The sequence below is a fragment of the Vigna angularis genome, chromosome 6, assembly GCF_016808095.1.
Source record: "Vigna angularis cultivar LongXiaoDou No.4 chromosome 6, ASM1680809v1, whole genome shotgun sequence".
Lineage (NCBI taxonomy): Eukaryota > Viridiplantae > Streptophyta > Magnoliopsida > Fabales > Fabaceae > Vigna > Vigna angularis.
The window spans coordinates 35,505,555-35,521,326 of NC_068975.1; the positions used below are offsets into that span (position 1 = coordinate 35,505,555).

General features: G+C 30.1%; 3 protein-coding genes across 8 annotated transcripts; 2 read left to right on the forward strand and 1 right to left on the reverse strand.

The window, feature by feature from the left end:
• The first annotated feature begins 4,532 nt into the window (after positions 1-4,532).
• Positions 4,533-6,130, forward strand: LOC108341780 (dof zinc finger protein DOF1.7). Of its 5 annotated transcripts, none has more exons than XM_052878869.1 (2): positions 4,533-4,908; positions 5,039-6,130. In XM_052878869.1, the coding sequence occupies exon 2, from the start codon at positions 5,072-5,074 to the stop codon at positions 5,810-5,812; it is 741 nt and encodes a 246-aa protein (XP_052734829.1). In that variant the 5' UTR covers positions 4,533-4,908; positions 5,039-5,071; the 3' UTR covers positions 5,813-6,130. The 5 variants fall into 5 exon arrangements, with proteins under 5 accessions (XP_052734829.1, XP_017434918.1, XP_052734828.1 ...); XM_052878868.1 differs by having other exon boundaries at positions 4,534-4,908; positions 5,027-6,130; XM_052878870.1 differs by having other exon boundaries at positions 4,599-4,617; positions 5,027-6,130.
• A 2,036-nt stretch (positions 6,131-8,166) lies between these two features.
• LOC108342067 (stem-specific protein TSJT1) lies at positions 8,167-9,563 on the reverse strand. 2 transcript variants are annotated; one of them, XM_052878872.1, is made up of 4 exons: positions 9,039-9,563; positions 8,830-8,950; positions 8,487-8,720; positions 8,167-8,185 (listed from the first exon to the last, which is right to left on the reverse strand). In XM_052878872.1, the coding sequence occupies exons 1-3, from the start codon at positions 9,486-9,488 to the stop codon at positions 8,536-8,538; spliced, it is 756 nt and encodes a 251-aa protein (XP_052734832.1). In that variant the 5' UTR covers positions 9,489-9,563; the 3' UTR covers positions 8,167-8,185; positions 8,487-8,535. The 2 variants fall into 2 exon arrangements, with proteins under 2 accessions (XP_052734832.1, XP_017435260.2); XM_017579771.2 differs by lacking the exon at positions 8,167-8,185 and having other exon boundaries at positions 8,373-8,720; positions 9,039-9,562.
• Positions 9,564-12,001: 2,438 nt separating this feature from the next.
• Positions 12,002-13,968, forward strand: LOC108342338 (polyphenol oxidase A1, chloroplastic). The gene has a single exon (XM_017580096.2). It carries the CDS (start codon positions 12,002-12,004, stop codon positions 13,781-13,783), a length of 1,782 nt encoding a protein of 593 aa, XP_017435585.1. The 3' UTR covers positions 13,784-13,968.
• The last annotated feature ends 1,804 nt before the right edge of the window (positions 13,969-15,772 follow it).

Here is a 15,772-nt window from a genome sequence, read left to right on the forward strand (position 1 = left end):
GGTGAAACATTAAATTGAAGATTACTTTTAATATATGAAGTTTTTTTTTTATGAGCTCTGTCTAATTTGTCTCTACTTTGTCAGATATTTTTTTTATTGAACGAGTATTAAATGAGTATGTATAATATTTATTTATTTTAATTTAATATAAGAAATATATATATATATATATTCTTTATATGTATTAATATTTTTTTTTCGTACATTTTTGTTTTAAATTATTAAAATAAAATAATTAAAAGATTTATAACTTTTATTTGATCTTTAGTTTTACAAGTTATGTTTATAATGTAATATTTTTAATCTTTTATATAATTTTTTACTTTGTTATTTGATATTTGTATTTAATATTTAGTATTAAAAAAAGTTAAATATGTTTTTAGTTCCTCAAATATAAATGTATTTGAGTTTCATCCTTTTTCCAAACTTTGCTTCACTTTTATCCTCTCTTTTAAGAAAATTATAACTTTTAATCCTCTTTAAAGAAATTAAAATAAAATTTATAATTTTCTTAAAGAAGAGGATCAAAGTGAAACAAAGTTTAGAAGAAAGACCAAACTCAAACACTCTTAATACTTCATAGATTAAAAACATATTTAACCCTAAAAATAATGTATAATTTTATATTAAATACTTAATAATATCTTTTTTTATAATAAATCTCCACCCATTATCATCTTGTTGAAGAGTATTATTTTTCTTCACTAACTAATTCTACTCTATTCTGTTAACAAAATATTTTTAGTCCCTCGAGTATTAAATGTTTTTAGATTTCGTCTCTCTTCTAAACTTTACTTCAATTTAATCCTCTTCCTTAAGAAAATTATAAATTGTAGTTCTTTGAAAGCTAAAATTTATAATTTTCTTAGAGGAGAAAATCAAAGTTAAGCAAAATTTAGAAGAGGAGGGACGAAACTAAAAAACGTTTGATATCTTTAAGACTAAAAACATATTTAACTTTAAAAAATGTATAATTTTATATTAAATACTTAATAATATCATTTTTTTTTATAATAAATCTCCACCCATTGTCATCATCTTGGTGAAGAGTATTATTTTTCTCCACTAACTAATCCTACTCCAATCGTGTTAACAGAATATTTAATTGAATATTTTTTTTATAAAACATAAAATAAAACAGAAATTGAAAGCATAGTGAATCAAACAGGTTCTTACAGGTAGAAAGAAAGTTGATTTGATTTAAACATATTTTGAAATGGCATGGTTAGTGTCACTTTCAGAGTTTGTAAGTACTGTCTCTTTCATCAATCAGACGACAATGAGTATGTCACTTTCCTGTTCTAATTAAAACCTCAAATGAAAAATCCTATATGTTTGTCTGCATACCACGCAGTATACTACTTTCTCTACATTCCGCTTTTTTCTACAAACATTTATCATTTTCTTTTTCTTATATATTTTAAAAATTAAAATTAAAAAACAATCATCTTTATGACTTTGACATTAGCAGAATTATAATAGACGAGAAAACTTGTTTTTCTTTATAATTTGTCTTAAAACATGTATTTTCTTTCTCTGTCTCTATTTAAGTGCCGTTTTTTTTTTAAAAATAACCTATATTCTTTATTTAAATAAAAATATTTATAATTTTTTTTTATTTTACTCCTCTCTTTTTTATCGCAATAAAGTAAATAAAATATTAAAATTAGATGAAGGGTAAATATATAAATAATTACAAAAACAGTATTTAATTTGGTTATGAATTTTAAAATAACAGTTAAAAATAAATAAAGAAAATCCATACGAGTTATTTTCTATATGATCAATACAGGTGAAAAAAAATATCAATTTGAAATAGTTTTTAATATCTTGAACAATATTTTATTTTTAAACTTAAAATATCTCTTCCTTATAATTAAAGTCAAATACATTTTTATGATAGATAAGTTATCGTCTCAAATTTTCTACAAATATCAGTTTCTTTGGACTAAAAAAAAAGTTCGGTATAATAAAATTAAAAAATAAACTAATTTAATCGCATTGGTCACACTATTTCTGAAACATGCACATATTTAAATTTTTGTATATTTTAAATAAATACAATAGAAATTAATTCAATGTATTTAATTTATAAAATAAAAAATAGATTAACTTAATTTGACCCAAGAATTAAGGTACATCTCCCCAAATAATAGAAGAAAGTACAGTTAAGGAAAAATGTGAAATTGAGTCTATTAGGCGATAAGATATAGACAGAGGATAGTGGCCGTAGATGTTCTTGAAAGCATCAATGGCCCAAACGGTTTAATCAAGTGGCCCAGATGCCCCATCATTGAGAGACACGTGTCCTTCTTAAGATAATCAATGCCATTTAAATAACCAGCAATTGATTCTACCCATTACCAAACTATAAAACCCACGTGCTTCTGGCTCCACCTGTTACCTCCAAATCAATTCATACTTAAATCATAAGGATTTTCTCATTTAGTGTTAAATTCCTCTTTTAAATTCCAGCTTAATGGTTACATAAAAAAAATTATATTAAGTTTAGAGTTTATAGAATTATTAATTTTTTCCCTCATCTTATTTAGTTGCTTTTATCACAGTAACATACATCAACAGTGATGAAAATACAAATATTTTTATTGTTATAGATAATAACATTAAAATTATCAAAAAATGATGAAAATATTATAATTTAATATATTTCCAAATAAAAGTTATTTATCATTTTATATCAATCATAGTACTATCTTATATTGACCATAAAACTTTATATTTTTTAATACATAAATAAAAGTAAGCAAAATAACAGAAAGTAAGAAAATCATAACATTAAAAAAATTAAATGATAAAAATTAATTAAAAATGTATAAATTATATATATTCAATAAAAAAAATTAAAATTTAGTAAGAACTTAAAATTCAATCATATTTTCTTACACAAAAATAATCTTATAAATACTTATTTTAACTTTTTTTATAAAGTGTTATGATCTCTTAACTTTCTTTCTTCAAGAAGTACAAAATTGACTCTCTTGAGAATTAAGTGACTGCAATTGAACTTAGACCTAATTGGGTGTTTCCTTTTTTTATTTATCCGACAAACATTCTTTGTTTTGTCTTGTAGCGCTTCAGCACGACACTCTTTACCTAACCAACCCACCATTATTGATTTCCCTTCAATTAGTAATCTTTGATGATAAATCAGAACCTCAAATTTGTTAAAAAAATAAATAATATTAATGTACTTCATGGTTACGGATTCTTTAAGACACTAGTTTATTACAAAACCCTCTCTTTTTAAATTGTAAATGGAATCAAGCACATTTATTTGTTAGATCTTCCTTCTACCACTCGTGGCTTAATTATACATGCATGTGGCTTTGGTTTCTTATTCCCATTAATAATAATGATAACTAATGTTGTGACAGCCATCACCACTAAATTATTACTGTGACTACGCATTTCATTCATGCGTGAAATATATTATTCCAAAACTGGAAAACTACTAGCAAAATGATGAAAATAACGTGCAAAGTACTGTTCTCAATTAGTTTATTCAACGATTCATATAACTTGTATCTGCTCTGAGGAGATTTTGGAAGAAAAGGTTATGTCTCAGGGCAAACAAGGAAAAAGCACAACCATGTTTTATCCGGAACTTTTCTTAGATGTTTTTTTTCATTGTGATAATAACGTAAGTTGGCTTGAAACTCACATTATTGAGGCTGTGCGAGACACTTGTGTTATTCTTTGCTCACAAGTGTCGGCTGGTATGAGTCCATTATATATATGAACTCCTGTCAAGACATTCACATACGACACTTTCCACAAGTCATTTTAAAACTCTCTAATTATTCAAATGTTTTTACAATATTTTACCACTCAACACACTTCAATAAATATTTCTCTCTACTTCAATTCAATTTATCTATTTTAGTTCTTTTAACCATACACAGTTTTAATTTTCAATATCGTTAGAATAGACTCTAACCATAACTCTTATATCATATTAAGAAATTGACTTTAAGGTTAATTCAATCCTATAATGGATGTGAAACTTTTAAGGAAGAAATGAAATCGCAGGAAGCTAACATATAATGGTTGAATGAAGAAGACGGATAGGGCAAAGAACACGTGCATGCAAGATAGAGATATACCCAACTTAGAACATGTAATCACATGACATAGGTCCGTAGAACAGCACCACTACTAGATGCATTCTTTCACTTATGTCCCACAAGAAACCATGTGTTGCCAACTGTTTTTAACCTTCCTAAGAATCTTAGGTCCCACTATTACCTCACTTCCCTTTCCTCCAATGTCAATCACTTAAGAGAAACACACCGTAGTGTACTTCCCTTCTTTTTTGCCAACTTTGTGTTTGTATTGGTGGCAAAGTTTCCCACTTAAATTATTATAGCACAGCATCATGCATATCTACGTTCCTTTTACACCCAAAACACAAACCACTATCAATGGCCTATAACCCTCCACGTGCCACCCACCCACCTTCACCTTAGGGGTTAAGCATCTCTCCATTCTCCTTTTATAATACTTCTATCCAGAGAACCAAAACTAAACTTGTTACTATTGTCTGCATAAGTTTTATGAGGTTTCATTTTCCTCCGTTACTACCACACACCACTTCAAGTAATTTTTTTCTGGTCTTCTTCCTATAATTATTGATCCTTTACAGATAGATAAGATCTTAAATAGCTATTAGACATAGACAGATTGGAGAAAGACATGCTCACTTCTTCTCAGTTTCCTAGGCCTTTCCTTCTATCAAACCTCTCCCACTCACCAATTTCCTCACACCTTCACTGGGTTTGGGCTATAAGCAGCAATCTCATCGCCTTCTTATCCTTCAGATTCATTTCTCTTTTCCCATCTCGATCAAAGGGATAAAATTCCCCAAATCGCCGCCTTTCTCATCTAATTGTACAGAACAATAAGTCTTTTTTTTTTCTTCTGGTTAATAGTGCTTTCTGGGGGGTGACTTTAAGATATGGGGTTGAGTTCTAAGCAGGTTTCTAATAGAGGGCTTGATTGGGACCAGACTTTGTTGCAGGCTCAAAACTTGGAGCTCCCAAAGCCTACTCCTATGAGGAAACAGCAGCAACAGACTCAGCCATCAGAGCCTTTGAATTGTCCAAGATGTGACTCCATTAACACCAAATTCTGTTACTACAACAACTACAACAAGTCTCAACCCCGCCATTTCTGCAGAGCTTGCAAGAGGCACTGGACTAAAGGTGGAACTCTGCGCAACGTTCCTGTTGGCGGTGGTAGAAAGAATAAGCGAGCCAAGAAATCGACCACAGCTACAACCACCACCTCAAATGGAAGCATGGATGGTGAGTTGAGAACCCGCGTTACAATTCCTCCTCTTGCAGTGGATGATCATCACAAAACCACACCTTCCTCTCTCTACCAATCTCTGTGCCTGCCACAACAGAATCCGAATACCAAAGTTTCCCAAGGCAAGGACTTTGGTATTGGCAATGGAATCTTTCTGAGTTCAAACGTGCCTTTTCCTCAAAACCAAAGCCTTCTCTTCCCTTTCACAACCTCAAACTCCTTTGACACAAACACGTGTGCAGTATCCAACTCTCTGCAATCCTCCAGTGTGTATAACTACGGTGACGAGTTTAAAATACTGGAAGAGCCAACCGTGAACAGTACAATGGCCTGCACTGGTGCTGGCACCAGGACACAACCATGGGAGATCGCAGCGACAAGTTCTGGTTTGGAAATGTCAAACTATTGGAGTTGGGAGGACATCGATTCGTTGGTCTCAACCGATCCAAATAATCCTTGGGATGATTCCGACATCAAACCCTGACAAGAGGAAGTATAAAAAAAAACAATAGTAACCCATGTTCATAGATTAGTTATCTGTGGTGTTTGCGTTTCATAAGGAGTAGAAAGTGTTCGTGTTTTCAAATGAATCATAATATCCACTTTTCTTTCTGCTCTTATGAGTCTTATAAGGAGAAGTTTTGGAGCTGTCTTATTTTAGTTTCAGCTTCGGATTCAAGCAAGGGCGTTCAATTAACTGTAACCAAATGAGTTTGCCTGTTGATCTCTCTTATAATTTCCTGTAATAAAATGTTACACTTAACATTATTCACAAATACAGAAAATTTTGTATTTTTTTGAATGGTTTCTGAGTTCTTTGTCATGGGGTCTGTTCCAGCACACTGAACTGACAGAATGTGATGGAAGATTCTTGCGGATATGTAAATGTGCATGTGTTGGAATGATGTAACATATGGATTTGATTGGCGAAGATTCATCAGCGCCACTTGTTGAGAATCATTGTTTGCTCCTGGGCCATAAGGAATTCTGGTTGCAGAGCTGTTTATTGATATTATGATATTCTGTTACTGTTATATACCTCAAGGATGTTTATGTGTGGGCTTATACTTCACATGCTCTTCTCGTATTTGTTTCTGTTTAATACAACAGTGTATGGCATCTTGGCCCACTGCATTTTCAAGGTTTGTTTTTGCTTGTCGTTTCTTCTATGATTACACCGCCATGGATCATTATCCTTTAACATTTGAAATTTTGCAGAGAAAAGATATCCTTATGGTTTTTGAAATGTAATTATCAAATTCAGATCATTTGTGGTTTAAAGGTTAACAATCTGCTATTTCACAGAAATGTATTTTTCTTATCTAAGAGGCCACTCCTATCATACTATAGTTATTACATGGTTTTCTATTTCTTTACCTTTTTGTTGGTAAATTATAGTGACTAAAATGTTAAATACTGTTTAATTATATGTAGTGTCAATAGATCATGTGTAGTTATAAAATTGATTTGAGTTTGAAAAAATAAAAAAAGTTTTAGATAAACTATTTCGATGGAAAAAAATAATAATGCACAAATAGCATGCTGTAAATGGTAATTCAAAATTCGATTTTTCCAAAAATAAAAAATGAAATTATATATTATTTATGTGAAAAATTCACTACAAGTAAATAGTACAACCTATCCATGGAATGGAGTCATCTTCAAATACCACTGCAACACAATTCTTTTATTCTTCACAAGTGTAGGCTTTAAAGCAAATAGTTCCTTATCTCTTGTTTTCAAAAGAATATTAATTAATCTTCCATTTACATCTTACTTTTTCACTTACTTTCGAATTAACATTTTCATGAAAATAAAGGGAAAAAGAATGGGTCCAGTTAAATAGTTTTATAAGGATATTTTTAATAATAATTAATAAAAATAGTATTTAAAAAAAATTATAATTAAATGTGAAATTAAATGAATTTTGACTTCAATAATTATTAATATACTTTTATTTTATTTATAAGATAAAAATGTCGGTAATTATTATACAATATAATTTATTTGGTACAAAAAAATAAACATAAAAAAGCTTAAGTTAACATATAAAACAACATATGAAAATAAAAAAAAACAATTTACTATATCAACTAATAAAGTGTTAAATATATAAAAAATTTACAAAAAAAAAATAATTAAATATTTTAAGCTTTCATATTTCAAACTTTCATGTAAAGATATTTTGAGACTTAAAAATTCTAATGTATTCGTTCTGTATTTAAAAAACTATTGTAGGTATGAAAAACAAAAAAAAAAATGTATTTTTATTTTTAAAAAGTTTGTTATATGATTTTATATTATTTTAATCAATAAAATTAATTATTTTAGATTTTACTATGTAAAAGTGAAATCAATAATGATAGATATATCCTAACCTGTGATTTCCAAAAAAAAAATTGTTAACTATTGAATGAATTAAGAGTGACCATGCAAATTTGTCTCCTTTTGACTTACCAAAACAAAGTTGGGTGGTTGATGTAAGATTTGTGGATCACTTTTTTTGATACATCTGCATAATTGCATGCCTTATACATGGACAAGATTTGAAAAACCAAACTTCAATAAAATTGAGAGCTTTTCATTTTTTTCGTTAAGAAAAAATGATTTCTTGTAGGCAAAACTATATTACACAATTTAAAAACATAAATGATTTCTGGTTTTGATACGATGAGCATGTTTTCAACGGCAATGATAGTAGAGAATAATATTGAACGCGTGATTTTATTTTATTTTCAATGAGAATGACGGTTATATGATTAAGCTAGGACGATTTTTCATCTAATCATTGTAGCATAGTCCATATTGTGGTTTATTCATACACATGGTAGATTATTCACCTCATCTGGTTGTCAACCTGGAAAAATAATAAACATCAAATAATGTTGTTTAATATTTTTCATTGTTATTCTTGTCATGAGTAAAAGTGGTTTTCACAATGGAATAAAATATACACACATCATGAGTCATTAATTATCTTCTCTCTTGCTTCATTTTGCGATGAAAGATTCAATTACATAATAAGCAAACCAAGAATTTAAAAGTGAAAAGCTAAAACTTGTTGTCATTCATATTAGAAATTACGAAAGTCACGTTCAACATTGAAGCATGAATATGTACAGAACAATGGAACCAAACAAGAAAAGTAGATATGTTACCAAAGGGCTAAAAGCAAAGAGTCACTCAAATCATATCATGTTACTTCAACTATCCCCAAGTAGCCCAGTTAGCTTCACTTCCAACACGCGGCATCGTTTGGATCTTTGATTGAGAGTCAACATTGAAGTTTGCCCCACACATAACCCCCTCGCTGTCAATTCTTGGCATTGCTTTCATCTTCCTCGTCGGATGTTCAAAGTTCATCAGACCATGTTCACTGTGAAACATACACCCTGCAATTCCAACCCCACTTATGCGTTATAACTCTATTACTTAGAATCAATCAATGCTGCTGACATTACAGAATCCTTCGTTACATAAAGATAAATCACATTTACATACCAGTTGGAAATGTTGCGAATGATTTAGCACAGCCTGCTTTTATAAGGTCCACATTTTCAGAAATCACTATCGAACCATCGGCTGCAACACCCCAGTAGAGCCCAATCTGGCCATTGGAACCCTATTTCAAACACATGGAAGATGTGGGTAAGTCCAAAAAAGTGATGTGATGTTGGAAAACTATGAAGAGAAGAGGGAAAGAGACTTACAGATGCAACAAAAACAGTTCCATTCTTGTGGTCATAGATGAGAAATCCAAAACTGCCTTCGAGTTGACTGAGGACTTGATCAGCAGGGTATGGACCTCTGTCTCGAAGTGTTCGATATGCTTGAATGATGAACATGGCCTCGTTTGTTCCCTTCGATAGCCCATATTGCTTGTTCAGCCTACTAAGGTTGTGCAGCTCACCCATGAAAACGCAGTATATGTCATCCAAACCACTGAAGAATCTGTGATGAGTGGAGTTGCTGTTTGAAGGGGAATAGGCTACCAAAGCATCATTTCCAAAGCACATTGAAAAAGCATTGGAAGAATTGGAGGACATGAAATCATTCAGGATTTCATTGCTTAGCTTAGGCTTACTGCACCCACTCGTAGAAGCTGGACTCTTCAGCTCCTTCGGTGCATTGACCAACTTCTCCTTGAAAATTCCCAACATGTTTTCTAAATAGGAATCGGAACAGCTGCAAATGAATGAAGAATGCCTTTGAAAAACAGAGTGATGGTGATAGGAAGAAGGAGTCATTCATGTTTAATATATACAGATGGTACAGGAAGAGAGAAAGCGCGTGTCAACGTGGTAATTCTATCCTAACAAAAAAGTAGATAAAGATGATAATGTAAGACAGATAAGATTTATGAAACAATTTAATGTTGTTAAAAGTTCTTTATAATAGTTAAAGTGACTAATAAAAGTATACTTAATAATGATATTTGTGAAAAAGGAAAAAGAAATTATGACATTGATTTGTTGGAACGGGTTGACTAAAAACCGGGTTGTTGGATTTGAATACGAGCAGAATCGTTAAAATTAGCAAATCTTATCCATTTTCACAATGTAACGTGACAATGATCTGACTCAGCTCTTTCACATGCCACCGCCCAAATTCTGCAGCATTTTTTTTCATATAAAAGATATATGATTTTATTTTTATCTTATAAATTAAATGCATTTTTAAGTCACAGTGTTGTTATTTTTCATCTCACGTTCTTTGAGGAGTTTAATTTTGATTTATATAAAAAAATATTTTATTTTCCTTTCAATTTATTAAATTTTTAATTATTTTCTCTTTACTTTAATATTTTTTCTTATTCTTAATTTATTTGTATTTAATTTTATACTAAAACTAATTATTGTATTATTTTTTATTTTTGTTGCATTATTTCTTAATTTTTTATATAAGTTAAATTAAAAAATATATTATGATAATTAAATAAATAGTATTAATTACGTTATAAATTATATATAATAAAAGTTGTTAAATAACTTATACAAAAAAACAGTTTAAATTAAAAAATTAAAAAATTTAAATTTATGGAAAAATTATTTGATGCATATCAGATAAATTCATTCAAATAAAAATTTTATTAAAAAAAACCAGACTTTTAAAAAAAAACTCAAGTACTAAATTTTTTTTAAAAAAATAATTATTCAAAAGATCATAGAATTATAATTATATAATTTTTTCTAAAAACATATTTTTTCTAAAAAAACTAAACACAAGTACTAATTTTGTTTTAAAAAATAATTATTCAAGAGCATGGAATTATAATTATATAATAACATACGTTGATTTAGAAAGCAAATTTTTACTATTATTCAATTTTAACATTTATTTATGTTCTTTCATATTTATCAATTAGTTTATCATCTAATTTAAATACTATTAATCTTATTAATTTTATGTAAAAACTCTATGTCTTTAAAGTAGATATAAGCTTTAAAAACAAATTATTCGGGTACAAGATACTTGATTACGTTTTATGTTATATATAATTAAATAAATTGCATTAATTTATTTTATAAATTAAAAACTTTAAATACATAAGAAGTTAATAAAGACTATAAATACTTGGTGATATGATCTATAAAATAAATATTTTTTTATTGTGAAACAGATTAAGTATAAAGATTGGTGGAAGATGAAATTTTGACATCATCTATCCGTTGCTTTTAAGAATCTATTTCGGTTATTTAATTATTTTTTAACTCGTATCCAGGCAAAGTAATTTTCTTTTAAACAAGTTTAGGCTAGTTTTAGCCTTGGAAAGCACCTCAAAATGCTATTTAAAACATTCTAAATTAAAAATAAATTTCTTTAGAAAAATTCCTTAGTAGAATGAATACATATTAGTAGTATTTTCTGTTTAATTTGATATCATAAGATGTGTCTATTTATAGGTTTATTGAATGAGTAGGTTTTCGGTAAATGAAAAAGACTAAATTAAAGATGGGCTATGCAGAACGGGCCTGATCCTAGTCTCCTAGGGGTGCAGTTAGGAATTATAGAGGGGTGCAGTTAGGAATTAGAGAGGGCCTGATCCTAGTCTCCTAGGCCTGATCCTAGTTTGAAGGCTCATACTAAATATCAAAGCAGGTTTGCTAACATTAATAAAGCAACGTAAAAAAAAGTAATGCAGCATAAACCGATCGGATCTACATCCTTTATCTATAAGATATTAATATCCGATTACTCTTCTAATTTTCCCTCGGATTTTCATATTCGATACAAATTTTCAAAATTTTTATTTATTTTTAAATATTTTTATTAAATCTAATAAATTCACAAAAAATAATTTTTACAATTAATTTTTTTTAATTAAATTATAATTTCATACAAATTGATACATAAATTTAAAAATAATTATAAATAAATAAAATAATTAATTAATTTATGGAAGAGTAGTCTTAGAATAAAATTTCTGAATAAATGTAGAGTTAACAAATAACCACTCATTAATTAGGGAGTATTTTAGAAAATTGAAGATGTAGGTTGAAAAGCTTATAAATACAGGGTGAAACACCCCATTGTAAATTCAACTCCTATTATTATTACCTCTGTAAATTTTTTGCATGCCTTTTAATTTATATATGTTTTACATATTATTTAAAAACATATAAAACAATCCAGTAAAAAGATATAATAACTTTGTAGTTGAATTTAATATATAATGGCTTCTATCTCTCATCTTTCTTTCGTGTCCTCAGTCAATAATTTCTGTCCCAACTCCATCACTCTCCCTTCTTCTTCCTTGCATCCATTTCAACAGTTCCAATCCCCAAAAATTACGAGAGTGAGATGCAGTGGAAATAAGAATAATGAAACACCAAAAGCTTCTGAAGAAGAAGTTGCAGATATTGTAGGAAATAGGAGGAAGGTTCTGGTTGGTCTAGGAGGGCTTTGTGGGGCTGTTACTCTGAATAACAATCCTTTTGCCTTTGCGGCTCCGATTGCCCCACCGGATCTAAGCACATGCGGCCCAGCAGACCTACCTGGAGGTGCAAAACCCACCAATTGTTGTCCTCCATCTTCTAAAATCATCGATTTCAAGTTTCCTCCCTCTAACCAACCCTTGCGGGTGAGACCAGCCGCACATTTGGTCACTGACGACTATCTAGCCAAATACAAAAAAGCCGTTGACCTCATGAAAAAGCTCCCATCTAAGGACCCACGTAATTTCATGCAGCAAGCCAACGTCCATTGTGCTTATTGCGATGGTGCATATCACCAAGTTGGGTTCCCTGACCTTGATCTGCAAGTCCACAGCTCTTGGCTCTTCTTTCCCTACCATCGATGGTATCTCTATTTCTATGAAAGGATCTTGGGTAGCTTGATCAATGACCCAACCTTTGCCCTTCCATTTTGGAACTGGGATGCTCCCGGGGGTATGAAACTTCCTTCCCTTTATGCACAACGTAAATCACCTCTCTATGACCCTCTTCGCAATCCTAATCATCAACCACCAACCCTCGTCGACCTTGACTTCAACAACGATGATCCTGATGCCGCAGGAAGCATCTCCTCCAACCTTTCCATAATGTATAGGCAAGTTGTGTCTAATGGGAAGACTCCCACATTGTTCCTTGGCAATGCTTACCGTGCTGGAGATGAACCTGACCCGGGTGGTGGATCCGTAGAGAATGTTCCACATGGCCCCGTTCATGGATGGACAGGTGATCCCAACCAGCCCAACAACGAGAACATGGGGACTTTCTATTCGGCCGCAAGAGACCCCATTTTCTATTCTCATCATTCCAATATTGATAGGTTGTGGTCCGTATGGAAAACACTTGGTGGGAAAAGAAGGGATTTCACCGACTCGGATTGGTTAGAATCCGGGTTTCTCTTCTACGACGAGAATAAGAACCTTGTGCGTGTGAAGGTTAAGGATTGTCTTGACACCAGAAAACTAGGGTATGTTTACCAAGATGTTAACATCCCATGGTTGAATTCCAAGCCCACACCGCGTAAGTCAAGGGCTCGGAATGCAGCACTGGCACAAAATTTTGGTGTTGGTGCAGCACATGCTGCTGAGACTTCAAGGAGTGTGAAGTTTCCACTGGTGTTGGATTCAGTTGTGAGAACAAGGGTTAAAAGGCCGAATAAGTCGAGAAGCAAGAAAGAGAAGGAAGAGAAGGAAGAGGTTTTGGTGATTGAAGGGATCGAGTTTGATAGAAACAGAGCTGTCAAATTTGATGTCTTTATTAATGACGAAGATGATACGGAGATCCGACCAGATAATACAGAATTTGCAGGAAGCTTTGTGAGTGTGCCTCACACGCACCAACACAAAAACAAGAATATCAAAACTTGTTTGAGGCTTGGACTTACGGATTTGTTAGAAGAGTTGGAAGCGGAAGATGATGACAGTGTTATGGTGACGCTGGTTCCCAGGTATGGGAAAGGACAAGTCACAATCACAAACATCAAAATAGTTCTCATCGCAGATTGAAAAACATTCAACAAAATCAGCTTTTCCCAGATTAATCTCAGGAGAAGCCTTGCATATCCACATATATATGATTGTGACTTTGTATTATGGATTTAACTTTGTATTTTAATTGTCTATCCTTTGCTGTTTAACTGTTATATGTATGAAAACACTTGATGAGTAAAATAATGTTTTCATTGTCCTTTTTTCCACGACTGTAAGCCATTTTCCAATTTTTAAGTTAGCTTCTTAAACTTTTTAATTATTATATATATTGACTAAACTATCAATGCTTATACACTTGTAAGTGTAAAATAATCTTAATCTCAGTAATCTGGATGCATTTTTAAAATAAAAAATAAACTTGCCGTGTATATATATATATAATATTATAAAGCAATATTTTTCTTTTTGATTGTTCTTTCTGTCAGTAAGTAAATGAGTTCGTCAGCCGCCTGATAGTTTCCCAGAGGATAAACTTTCCATTATATTGACGTGTTATTAGTTTGAATTTGAAACTTTTTTGTGCTCACTGGTATGTTTTTATTGTTATTATTATTATTATTATTTGTGTAATTTTAATAGTTTGATTTGATTTGGATTTCAAATCATCGTTGTATTGAAGTTTATAATCAAAATATCATTAAAGAGGAAAAGTTGTGATAGTTAATGACATTTTATGTGGCATATAAAAAAGGAATAATTTACAATTTAAAAATGAAAATGGATTTCAGTAAAATGTCTAATTTTATTTTTTTGAAAGGAGTAATGGTTGGAAAATGAAATAATATTCTTAAAAAAACTATGAATATTAGATTGTTATGAAATGAAGTTAAACAAAAACAAATCTAATATTAAATTTTGATTATAAGTTAGTGTTTATCTTCCTGGTAGCCTATGTTGGTTTAACCATTTCCCAGTGCTTTGCGGAGATCAATACATATATAATAAATTAATGTTTTAGTTTCTTCGAAAATAGAATAACTTTATTTTGTATAAAAAAAAATATAATGATAAAAACCTTAGTTTAATTATCTACACGTATAACCAAAAACATTTTAAAAATAAATTTACCAGTGTTGGGAAAGAATATAAAAATTAAAAGTTATGGAAATATTTGTAATTACAATAAAAATAATTTCGTTACTGCGGTGAGTTTTTATAACTTAATATGTAAAATAAATTCAATAATTTAATTTTTTAAAACCTGATAAAATTGTTAACTTATGACATTTACGGAAGAAATTATTGCCAAAAAGTGTCTCATAAAATGGTTTGAGTTCAGTACATTTTTTAGTGTGTTGTATTGTTACATATATTGTCTCTTTTTTTGAGGTAGCTGCTTTGAGAGTTACTTTGATATTTTGGGTCTCTTATATGTTTCATTTAATAAGTCAGTTTCCAGCTGCAATCCTTCAATTACTTTACTCAATTAGGGTTTTCTGTTACTTTGGTCCATTAGGGTTTGCTTGATAAAAAAAGAGATATTATAATTAGTAGATTGGAATATAAAAGGTAATGACCGTGGAGAGATTGAAAGAGTTAAGGATTACAAAGCTCTTATTAGGAAACACAGAGGTGTACTTACGTCTTTCCATATTTCGAAGCTGATAATAAAAGTAGAACTATTTATAAATTTGTAGTATATTATAAAATTGTGGATATTGGTTTGAGGGTATTATCAACCATTCCAAATCCAAGAAGAAAAAAATCTTCACGAGTTCATTATAAAAGTGTTTAAAAGGTCTAAATTTTATAGATGCACATATTTTTAAATTAATATTTACATATAATAATTAAATTAGTTTTTTAAATATATAATAATGTAAGAGAGTTAAAAATCATTTTATAAAACTTGTAAAATTTACTCATATATTAAGTTTAACCTAATAGGAAGACAAAAATTGATACAAATAAATTATAATTGTAATTGAAAGAAATTCTTTCATAAACTAATCAAACAATAGGATAAATTTATTTCATAATCTTAAAACCTTTTTTGTTAAAATC